The sequence below is a fragment of the Boleophthalmus pectinirostris genome, unplaced genomic scaffold (assembly GCF_026225935.1).
Source record: "Boleophthalmus pectinirostris isolate CB_2022bp ecotype Guang Dong unplaced genomic scaffold, ASM2622593v1 HiC_scaffold_56, whole genome shotgun sequence".
In the NCBI taxonomy this organism is placed as follows: Eukaryota; Metazoa; Chordata; class Actinopteri; order Gobiiformes; family Gobiidae; genus Boleophthalmus; species Boleophthalmus pectinirostris.
Window position 1 is genome coordinate 5,736 of NW_026571430.1, and position 11,859 is coordinate 17,594.

At 36.4% G+C, this 11,859-nt stretch overlaps 2 protein-coding genes across 2 annotated transcripts; one reads left to right on the forward strand and one right to left on the reverse strand.

The window, feature by feature from the left end:
- Positions 1–1,865: 1,865 nt before the first annotated feature.
- Positions 1,866–7,305, reverse strand: fgfr1op2 (FGFR1 oncogene partner 2). The gene is made up of 6 exons (XM_020926548.2): positions 7,020–7,305; positions 6,187–6,323; positions 4,094–4,211; positions 3,885–4,027; positions 3,403–3,516; positions 1,866–2,887 (listed from the first exon to the last, which is right to left on the reverse strand). The coding sequence occupies exons 1-6, from the start codon at positions 7,042–7,044 to the stop codon at positions 2,750–2,752; spliced, it is 675 nt and encodes a 224-aa protein (XP_020782207.1). The 5' UTR covers positions 7,045–7,305; the 3' UTR covers positions 1,866–2,749.
- med21 (mediator complex subunit 21) lies at positions 7,301–11,032 on the forward strand. The gene is made up of 4 exons (XM_020926664.2): positions 7,301–7,384; positions 7,656–7,770; positions 8,015–8,115; positions 9,328–11,032. The coding sequence occupies exons 1-4, from the start codon at positions 7,343–7,345 to the stop codon at positions 9,505–9,507; spliced, it is 438 nt and encodes a 145-aa protein (XP_020782323.1). The 5' UTR covers positions 7,301–7,342; the 3' UTR covers positions 9,508–11,032.
- Positions 11,033–11,859: the final 827 nt, after the last annotated feature.

Genomic DNA, 11,859 nt, shown 5'->3' on the forward strand with positions numbered 1-11,859 from the left:
ACTCTTTCTTTATATTTATTGTAGTGTAAAATAAAAATGAGAGCTTCTCACAAATTTTAAGTAATTTATTTGGTCTACTCTAGGACTATGTGTCATCATAATTTAGCAACAAGTTTTCATTTCACACTCTTGTTGCTCCATTCACTGTGGCTTGAATTGACAAATAAACCTAAAAACGTGCAGAAATCAGATGACCTTTGAACTTTCAATACACAAACTAATTTATTTCACCCCAAATATGAATTGGCAAATGAGTGAAGTGGTAATGCTCAAGCACCCAAGACTTTCAAATAAGTGAGAGATGCATAATACTAAAGCAATGATCCACACGTTCATATTTGTAAATAATCTAGATAATAATACTTCAGATATTTCATTGATGGCTCGGATTACTTACTTTCTACTTGCGATTGAACTTCACAAACCAGGCACAGAAGAAGCAGCGGACCACAACTCCTCCAACGGGACATTCTCGCTCCTCCGCGTTTTCTACCAATAAAACATGTCCTATTTCAATTAAAAAGTCATTATAATCCCTGGATTGTTCTGCACGGTGACAGAAGCGCCCCTAAACAAAGCATGATGGACTAAGAAGGCGAGATTTTGGCGGCGAGCTGCGCGCTCCTCTGTCTCCTCCATAGACAATTGCCTCCAGTCAAATGTTGTGTGTTTACGCGAGAGTTCAGACTTCAAATATCGCGATATTGTGTTAAGGTTTACGGGCTATTTAAAATGTGTTCAACTTGTATATTGCTTGACCAGCTTTTAGTTAAAAAGTCAAGTTGGAGAATTTAAAGAATATGCAGATTGCTTTTAAAACAACTTAATTCACATGGTAATCAAGATTTGTATAAAAGATTGATCTGATTAAAAAAGTAACTAGTAACTAGAATTTACTTACACAATTTTCTCAGCATCACTTGTATAGGGTACATTTTTCAAATCCAAATCCAGTTTATTTATAAAGCACTATTACAAACAACAACGTTTTTAGCCCTTTTATGCCACTTTTACTTGAATAAAATTTTCAGTCTTACTCTTTCTTCCACCAATTTTGATATTCTTGTTTTAGATTACGGAACAATGATGAAAACGCATAACTCGATTCTAGGGTAACAATTGGTATAGCGTTTTGTTTTTTCATGTGATATGACTCCATGTCTGATTGTTTGGGCATAGTTGTGAACATACAGATAGCTGGATGCTTGAGGTTGAAGCTGCAAGACAGGAGATTTATGAATGAACAAGAAGGATCGCTGGTTTGTGAGAAAGCAGGATACAGTGGAGGGAACAAATGATTCAGTTGTGTCTTCTGAACTTCAACAGCCCAAAGATATGATTATGTCACATTTCATCCATTGTTTTCTAAGTGGACAAAATTTATGCTCATGTTTTGACTTTATGACCTTTGACCAAATTTTTACAGTTTGTAATGTGAATAGACAGACACTTATATAGATATAATAAATATTATCTCTTAGAAAGGAGTCAAAAGATCAACGGCTAAACTGTACAAATACCCTCTTGTATCATACTGAACACTTCTGTTCATTGAAAAGAGAAATGTACTAATATGCGTTTCTGTTACATGAATTTTAACTGCCACCACTGATTTTCTAATTGACTTTCAGCTAAAATGGATCTATTTAAAAAAATATATATATTTTTAGGATTAAAATTACCCTTCCAAATAGGAATTTAAACAGAAGTCTAGTCTAACTATAACCTAAACTGAGTTAGGAATACAGTGTACATAAAAACATGAACACAAACATGAAATAAAAATGGGTATAATTAAACTTAAGGAATTTCATAAAACCTAGTGACATCCAGTGGGCAGAATTAAGAATGCACTAAACACTTAATACAGTCAGTTTATAATTTATTTGACCTCAAGCTTTTGTTTTTTACATTTCCTCAGTCACACTTAAAAACCTTGCACACATGAAAGTATCCTGCATGCAGTCAATAATTAGAAAACAAAAATCCCATGAAACAAAACATAAAAACTGTGTATGCTGTAATAGTTTTTGATTGACCAAACCAAGACTCAGCATAAACATCTCATGCTGGAATGAAATCAGAAAATATAGATTGATCATAGAGTCTTTATGAGTCTAAGGCTGATAGGTTGCACTCACACAATGAAATAATGCCATAAAATCTATATTATAATCTAAGGTCCTTTACTGTGATAAACAAACAATTTTTCCTCATCAGAACAAATCTGGAGTGGCATTTCCTTTCATTCACATGTTTTACATGCAGAAATAAGAGAGGAATTACATGTATAAATATTTTCATATTCCTATCTTATTTTAGAATGAAAAACACAAAATATTGAAGAGTTCAAATAGTTTTAATCTTGCATAAAAAGGGCATTTAATATGAGATTAGAGTTATTAAAAGTATATGGTACTGGGTGATACACTAAATGTTGACTAAGGTATAATTTAGTATGATTGTATTACTTTGAAAGAGCAATAAATGCCACAATATAAATATTTTGTTGTATTATTAATCTTTTATATAAACAGGCTAGCCTCCTCAGTGCCTCAAAAGTGGCCTGTATTGTATATTGTAAGCTTCTGGAGCTAAATCTTAAGAAAAAAGTAATCAGGTTTTTGGTTTTAGTTCCTCACCCACTGATTAATATTGGCCTTGGCCTTTCATTCAAGATTTATGCAGCAAACTCTAGGATATGAATGCAACCTATAGCAGAGTACAGCAGATGAGGAGCGCTGTGGAGTTAACTCTTCCGTAAACTGACATCGGCGCTGGTTAACAGAGGAGAGAGGGAGGTGTTCTCCGAGACGTCCTCTCGTTTCAAAACCAAAAAAGCTTCACGACTGATCCCCAGCAGCTCACGGAGGCCTTTATTCTCCAGCTGGAAATATCAAAACACAAGCAAAACCTCAATATCAGTGCAGTCCAGGTATGGCTAATACACAAAAAGATGAATGTTGACATTTTCTTACAGCCTACAGTTTTAATATAATTAGTAAATTTGTGGGTTTCAGTATCCTGTTAAACACAATATTTTGAAGACTTTTACCATTCCAAAGACACAATATTTACTTATTTGCTATGGCAACGGTCCTCATTTTTCATCTTTCTAGATATCCATGAATAGTTAATAGCTTTACTGAATCCAGAATGGGTAATCTGGGCAATAGAAGAAGTGGCAGTAGTTGTGTTTGACCATAGACCTGCATTAATAGAAACAAGCAATGAATCACGATTACTAAATCGATCACTATAGACTGTCAAAGGGTGAGATTAGATTTAATGTTCTTTACACAAAATAATGGCATAATGAGGTTTTGTTGACACTGGTACAGGGCAAGATAAAAGAAGATACCAATTTACTTACACATTTTTTATTTTATTTTATTTTTTTACCTCAAGTTGTTTGATCTTCTCTTCATCTTCACAGATTCGTCCTTCATCCACCTCTATGGCCTTCCGCATCACAGATGCCATCTCATTTATCTTGTCTATATGAGCCTGCATTTCCTATAAAACATATAAAATAAAACGGAGACACTAGGAAAATTAAAACTAAATTCAAAATATTCTTAACTAGCTGTGATTCTTGTGTGATCTTAATATTCTCAGCTGCAATTATTAAAAATATAGGATGAGGGCTTCAAAGAATTATATGGTAGAATAATCTGATCTGCAGATAATATGGTCTGGTTCATGATTAATATCTCTGTAATCACTGGGTCTACCAAGGAGGTATGCATAGAAAAAGCAGATTAATATGGCAAGTTTGTGAATCATTTCTTTTGAAAATGCCAAAAGGCTCTCGCTTCCACGTCTGAGAGTATCACATCATTACATGGACATGGAATTGAACCTTTTAACTTTTAACTACTAACCGTAGTATGCTGCTCCTTTAGCTGTGTGACTATGGCAGGGTCATCTCTTTTACTGGCCATGAGCAGCCGAAACACCTGCTCTCTGTATTTGGTCATGATCAGCTCCAGGGCCGACTGGTGCTCCTCCAGTGATGTCCGTAATTCTGAGATGACACATACAGTTGGTATTGATGAGATACAATTTGATTTATTTTTGTTTGTGTGTGTACCTTTGTTTTCCTGCTGTAGTTCTCTGATTTGGCGATTTTCTTGTTGGATTCCTAAAACCAAACTCGATCGAGGTCTGTGTCTTGCAACTTGGTTCAGTGCATCAATCTCCTCTTGGTACTGTGAAAATAATTAATCATAATAGATTTTCAAAGCATTATATCATTTCCTTAAGATACTATGGAAGAGGGCCTGGGGCAGATCTGAAACATGTAATCAATTTGCAACAGCAGCACTACCACCAACCACTTCTTCACAAACACAAATAACATTCATACAGCTGATCGAAGCTGGCAACCTTTCGATTTTTATTTTACCTGTCTACTCTCATTTTGAAAATTGCTGGTGTGTTTATATCTACACTAGAGCCCGACCGATATGGATTTTGCTGTGGCCGATATGAAACCAATATAATGGAAGTTGGAGCTGCCGATAGCCGATATAATCACCGATATATTTAGTGATGTAAAAATTCACTGTAAATGTTGAATTGTTTAAAAAACTTAGGTTTGGCTCCGGTGGATTTTAAATTGGGTTTATTTAGGCAACATTTATTGTTATTCTGCCTCTTTACATCATATTTACAGACAGTAGGTTGACTTAATGGCATTTTTGCATCACATTCTAGACACTAGTGATGGGTATTCCAGTTCTTTTTAGAGAACCGGCTCTTTTAGCTCGGCTCACTAAAAGCTGCTGGTTCTTTTGGCTCCCAAGTGGCTCTTCAGTTTGTTTTGTTGCAAGCAGGTCTAAAGCACGTCTAAAGCAGGACTGAATCAGGACTGAACCAGGTCTAAACCAGGACTGAAAAAGGACTAAACCGGGACTTATTTATTTTATGCTAAACTACAGTCAAATATGCTCGTTTTTTTTGTTTTTATTTTTTTAATCCTACGTACACGCAAATTTCTCAAAGTTTCGTTTTTAGCCGCTGCCGCTGTCATACCACGAATCTGCACGCGGCGTGAAGAGAAAAAAAGTGAGAGAAAGAGAAAACACGGCTCCCAATAAGGATCAGGCTCCCGTCGTTCCCTTCAAAGAGCCGGTTCTAAGAGTCATTTCGTTCGCGACGGACCCATAACTAGTAAAGAAAGTAGCGCTATTAGCCTTTAGCCGTAAATACGTGCGCGCCGCGGTAATTAATTATATGCGCAAATGTCATAATTCACACCTCTATTCACAGCTCATTTACATATCAGTGCAGGTCCAGTAGCAAATATACGGCCAATATAGTCACTTTAGAACAGACCAATAGAAAACAGTCTGTTTATGTGCGGGAGCTACAGCAGCTAACCCATAACAAATGACAAAAACTAGCTTCAGAGTCGACATATTTCCAACACTCACCGCTCATACAGGCTCCTCCTCACATCACAAATCTGCACTAATAAATGTCCTTTTAATCCAGACTCAAACCTATTGTCCGTAAAAAGAATATAATCTCAGTGTTTGGATCTGTGTCTGCGCGTGTAAACAAACACACGTGAGTGACGCGACTCTGTGGTGTGTTCAGGGACAGTACGGACACACACAGACAAATGACTCCGTAGATAAATGCTGATGTGGAGCCACATATTAGGACATTTATCTGTCTGTAAATTGGATTAAATGAACAGAATGTAGAGAGTCTAAGCTTTATAACGAGGTATAACATGCCCACGTGAAATATCGGCCCCTATCAGCAAGCATATCGGCCGATAGCCGATATGCCTAAAGTTGCCCATATCAGCCGATAATATCGGCCAACCGATATATCGGTCGGGCTCTAATCTACACTTAATCTAAAATTAAGTTTGTGAAATATCAATGACTGGGAAATAATAGTTTCAGATAGACAATAAGAGGGGTAGTCAAACCAAACTCCTAACTGTGTATTTTAATATTGTCACTAACTGTAATAACTGTATAAAGAACATGTACAAATATACACATAATAAGTCAGGGCTCATATTGCACTATTTTCTGATCCATGATATAATGTTGTTTCCTCATCAAACACATACAGTATTTCTTCTCTCTAATAGAAAACACCTTGTGGCTTAAAGCTTACTAGAGTCAATTTTACATAACGTAGGATCTTTACACTGACACAGACCTGTTTCATGGCCTCCACTCTTTTGTTCAGCGATGTTGTTTGTTCGATGAGCATTTCTGCAGCGTTGTCATGGTTACGAAGTCTCTCCACCAGACACTTTGCATCGGCCAAAACCTTCTCCAAGGAGCAGTTCATGACTGAAAAGCAAAACAATATTAAAATATACATGCTTACAGATTTGCAATGACAGAACCATAGGAATACTACTACTTTACAACATAAACATTAGTTAAATAGAGGAGTATGTATGTATGTCTATCATAACCCCATAACCCCATACTAACCCCATACTAAGATTACCGCAACACAAACTCATTCAAAGTTACTTAGAAGTAGCATAAAACATTAAATTCAATGTAGGAAAATGGACATTGCATAAATTCCAATGTTATTCTAGGAAGCTGATAAGGATTGGTGAGAGGTCATGTGGCACTTATACTTTAAGAGTTTTATCAGAAGAAATACCAACCAACAGCGACTACTTTTTAGTATTAAAATTATGTCGCATTGAAACTTAAGATTTATTTTTATGGAGAACATCTAAGTCTATGACAACTGCGATGCCAGCGAAAACACCATCTCAATGCATAGTTGTTCATAGTAGTTCCAATGCATTCCCATCCACAATTTCGGCTTGTTCTTTACGAGTGTCTATGACTGCCACGTATGGATGTTTTGGCGTCTCCTTGATTGCTAATGAATATGCAAGCACTTTTTTATTGTGACAAATTGCTGACAGACAAGGCACGTTGGCTCAATTACCCAAAGCAGAGGAACTTTTTCACTAGATTATTAAGTCATGAGAGTTAATGTACAATCAAACACGATCTTACCTGGTGAACCCAAAGCGCAAGACATTTGAAAATTCTATCAGTGACTTCCTGTTGATGTTTGACAGCTAACATTAGCATCAGGCTAACCTCGTCTCTAAAACACAAACACACGGCGCTTTCGTATGTTTAATCCTTTCCAAATCTCCAAAACGTTCCCGCGATTCAGTCAGTCATCCAATTAAATTAACTGTGAGAGTGAAATCGTCAATTTTCCAGTAATAAATCAAGCCAAAAGTGCAGAGCTGCTAAAGCTCACACATACAATCCAGTCTCACGATATTTTAGAATCTCGCGAGAACATCAAATGTACGTTTACAGAAAACATGGCGGACAGACTAACGCAGCTTCAAGACGCGGTCAATTCGGTATCTATTTAACGTTTTAATGCAATATTTAGGTGCATTAGGAGCTTTACAATAATACTTACGAACTGTGTGAACAAGAGTAGATTGTATTTCATGTTGTCCTCTGTTGTTTTTGAGGGAATATAACGTGTTTCTTGACCGATAGTGTCTAGAGCTGGGCCTTAATCAATGTTTTTACATGATATTTAAATCTAAATCTATGGGGTTATTTATGTTCTCCACCCTCTCATTATATTATTACATAATGTGTTTTATTTGGCCGTGTTTCCAGCTTGCGGATCAGTTTTGTAACGCCATAGGAGTCTTGCAGCAGTGCGCTCCTCCAGCTTCTTTCAGTAACATCCAGACTGCCATCAACAAGGACCAGCCTGCCAATCCCACGGAGGGTGAGTTTAGTTTGTTTTTTTTGTTTTCTAGACTGTAATAAAGCTGTATTGGAAAACTGGTGGTATTAGTGACCCTAGAAATCAGTTAAAGTATATAAACAATTTCAATTTATACTATAAGTACACTTTACTGTCCATACCTTTTGCTTCTTTTCCTTAAAAATGCTAAAATGTCTCTAATAAGATGCACACACGTGCTTTCAATACAAATTTATTCATCATGTTTGTGTTTTCTGTTGTTCAGAATATGCTCAGCTGTTTGCAGCCCTCATCGCCAGAACAGCCAAAGATGTGGATGTGTTAATTGACTCTCTGCCCAGTGAGGAGTCCACTGCAGCTTTACAGGTCAATATATACAGAACAGACCATGTAATAACAAATGCTAGATTATTATTTGCTCCTGAAATCCTAAAAGAATATACTCAATTAACAACAAAACGATATGCATCCTTCTACCTGTCACAAGAGGGAGCTATTACAACATTTACGCACTCATCACTTAAAGCTTTGTGCCTGAAAGTTCTTGTAAGTGAACATTACATGTAGACCTATAATGCAAAATCGAGTATTCAGCAAACCATGTTATAGTTGTTACCCCTCATTTACTCACCCAAAGTTGTATTTGGAGTGATTTGTCTATATATGAGCAGTCTTTAATGGCTTTTTTCAAAACCCCATTTTGCAGATCCATCCCCAGTTTCAGCATCACCAGCATTCACCCACTGCTCTGTACTAACTTCATTTTCTAATTTCATTTTCTTAATCTGTGATACATATAAGATTTGGCAATGTTGTGTAGTCATTTTGGAAAGAATGACCAAGAATGTGACTTGCTAGCATGATGTGCAGCTGTCCATCAGAGGTGCCAACAACTTCACTGCTCTTTATTGTGATGGTGTTTATGTCGACATCAGGTCCCATTGGGCACCGCCGTTTTCTAACTCAGAACTCAGTGGACTTTTTCTTTTATTAAGTCCTTTTAGATGAATATTGCAATTTTAAAATGTCCAAATGATTATAATGATTTATGGATGTCACAGATTATAGCAGACACAAGCACAATAGGTCTTCTTAAGGGATTAGTGAGTGCTAGGAACAAATTCACAAATTTCACAATTTTAAAATCAGTTACCCAGCTTTAAGGCCATAACTTTTAAGTGCTATGCAAAAGAATGTTCTGTTACTATTAAAGATACATAGTTGGGACTGTAGACTGTATGCGATGTATGCTCCATCCAAAACAGTACTGCAGTCAGAAAGTGACACTTGAATGGGTCTGTGGAGCTTTAATGTCCTTTCTTCTATCTTTTCATCTGATAATCTCTATCACAGAAGCAGACTTAGATAAAGGACAAATTGAAGCCACAAGCAGTAAGGTTAGAAGTAGCAACGTTTCCATGGTGCTCACAAGGACCCCTGAGCTGCCTAGGAATGCCTGACTAAATAAACAGTTATATCAGGGAATTTACGACAGTTACCATTTTCTGTTAATTTTTGAAAACATATTCCAGCCTGTGTCACTGAAAACTGACCACATCTCTCCCTCTGTGTCCCTAGGCTGCGAGTTTGCGTCAGTTGGAGGAGGAGAACCATGATGCAGCAGCACGTTTGGAGGAGGTGGTTTACAGAGGGGACGTCCTCCTCGAGAAGATCCAGAGCGCCTTGGCCGACATCGCACAGTCTCAGCTCCGAACACGAAATGCTGCCCCCACACAAGCTTCTCCCAATGAGTCCTGACTGAAAAAGGATTATTATGGACTACATAGACTCTTTACATTTGTGTTTACAAGTTTAAGTTTAACAGATCCCAAAATACAGCTGGGGCATGTTTTTATGACATCTGGTAAAACACTGTGGCTGGAAAATGTCAATCTCCCACCCTACACATCTTTATAAATTTAGTTTTGCCAAGTACTATTAATATTATTGATTTAAATTAATCCTAGTTTTGAATGACCAAGGTCAAACCAAAAAATGCAGGGATTTTTTTTTTAAACCAACAACAGTGTAGGTAATTTAAATCAAGTACTGGATCAAGACATCAAGACCCACCTTAACTGAAGAACTTAAGGACTCCTTAAGGGAAAAAAAATCTCTAGTAAAATTATTGTAATTTGGGGTTGAGAGAGTCATAAAATAAAAAAATGCAGTCCAAAATAAGTAGAGAGGCTGCAGTGAATGTCACCCTTGGCTTTCAGTCTGAATATTTTACTAATGACTCAATGAGTAAATTATTAAAGTATTAAGTCAGTGTTTCTAAGTGGCACTGGTGTATGAGTGGGTCTGGATTCTGTTTGGTTGTGACCTCTATAAACTATAAACTATAAACTCACTGAGCTCACATAACAGGATCATCTATTTAACATCTAGACTGTCTCAGCTCTGTAAAATTCTATATAACTCTATTCCCAACCTGTGATTATCCTTAAGTCCCTTAAAGGGCCTATTTTACGCTATTTTCTGATCTATGTTATAATGTTGTTTCCTCATCAAAAACATACCTGGAGATGTGTTTTGTTTAATTCACACGTTTAACACACGAATCCTGCATATTTAGGCTGAGTTCTTCTCTCTAACGAAAAACACTTTGCAAATATTTCATTTTACCAAGTACTAAATTTCCTCATTTGTATGACCAAGGTTAAACAAAAAATACAGGGAAATCTCTTTTTTTAACCCAACAACACCTAGAAAATGTAAATCAAGCACTGGATCAAGACCTTAAGACCCACCTCAACTGAAGAACTGGAGGAGTCCTTTAGGAAGTTCTGATTTGTTTAATTCACATGTTTAACACAGATCCTGCATTTTTAGGCTTACTTCTTCTCTTAAATGAAAAAAGTGCTCCATTGTGTTTTTAAGCTTCATACAGCATTAGAATAATCTGTATGAGTTCAGTCTTGGAACTGCCAATCTCTGAACAGAAGGTAAAAGGTAGCTGTTAACTACCACTACACGACATCACAAGGTGGAACAGAGCATTTTGAGCTTTGTAGATGAGGACAGACTAATAATAAAGAGTTACTCAAATGTGTGAATGGAAACAACACAACTCCAGGTGTGTTTTTGCTGAAGTATCAGCCCTATGACATGGCTTAAAGCTCACAAGTCAATTTTGTGTAATATTGGAATATATGTACTTAGAAATACTAAGTACCTCTTGAGCTGTACCTCATTTTTATAATACATATGCTGTATAATAGGCACAACAAAGCAAATGTTTTGTAGATATTTGTATACAATAATTACAATATTTCTTATGTCTGTCGTGTCTTTCTTTTTGTCAAATAAATTGCCTGAAATTTCCATCCACAAATGTAGGTGTTAATGTTCTTTTCATAACAATTATGGACAAGGAATGGGTACTTCAGGAAGAAGTTTTTACTTTCACAGACTGTAAAAGTTTGTAATATTTGCACAGGAGAAGATGTTAAACTTGAGAGCTGTAAGGGAAGTTGTTTTATTGTAAAAGAGGGCATTAGGTAACTTTTGTGTAACTTTCCCCACGTATTTATAAGTTAATCATCAGACTAGATATGTGTTTTCCCAACGTCTTGTATTGTTTCTACATATAACACTTATTACCTCACCCATTCAACCACACTGTCACTTCCTCTTTCTACCAAATAACACTGATGACTTAAGTTTTTTTTTTTTTTTTTTACTTTTTCTAAGTAACACTTGAGAGCAGAAACAGTAACATTATACAAGCAGAAACTTTTTTCTAAGGAAGCTTCACTGACAACAAAGTGTATAATTTTATACATTCAAGTCCTCAATCATTATTGTTTGTATTTTAAAAAAGTTAACTTCTATCAAGATTTAATGTATGGTGTTTCCCCTGTATGGAAATTGCCCTCTGTATTTGATTCATCCTTTAATGCCGCTGGAGCAGTCTGACAGGAGAGGTGGGCACCCTGGGACCAAGCTGTATAATTTGAACTATGCTTGGTCAGAACTACCTCAGCTGGAGGATATTTACCTATGGTTATGACTATGGATATTTACCTGTGTTTTGGGTTGATGGGAGAAACCTGGAGGAAACCAGATGCAAAAACATGTAAACTCCGCAGAGGAAGGACTCTTCTT

Excerpts from the sequence above, each read along its gene's own strand:
- fgfr1op2 (XM_020926548.2), bottom strand. The coding sequence starts at position 7,044 with ATGTCTTGCGCTTTGGGTTCACCAG. Across the intron at positions 4,028-4,093 it reads ACTACAGCAGGAAAACAAAG|AATTACGGACATCACTGGAG; the intron begins GTACACACACAA and ends GTGTCATCTCAG. Across the intron at positions 2,888-3,402 it reads AGAAGATCAAACAACTTGAG|CTGGAGAATAAAGGCCTCCG; the intron begins GTAAAAAAATAA and ends TGATATTTCCAG.
- med21 (XM_020926664.2), top strand. The coding sequence starts at position 7,343 with ATGGCGGACAGACTAACGCAGCTTCAAGACGCGGTCAATTCG. Across the intron at positions 7,385-7,655 it reads TTCAAGACGCGGTCAATTCG|CTTGCGGATCAGTTTTGTAA; the intron begins GTATCTATTTAA and ends CCGTGTTTCCAG. Across the intron at positions 7,771-8,014 it reads GCCTGCCAATCCCACGGAGG|AATATGCTCAGCTGTTTGCA; the intron begins GTGAGTTTAGTT and ends TCTGTTGTTCAG.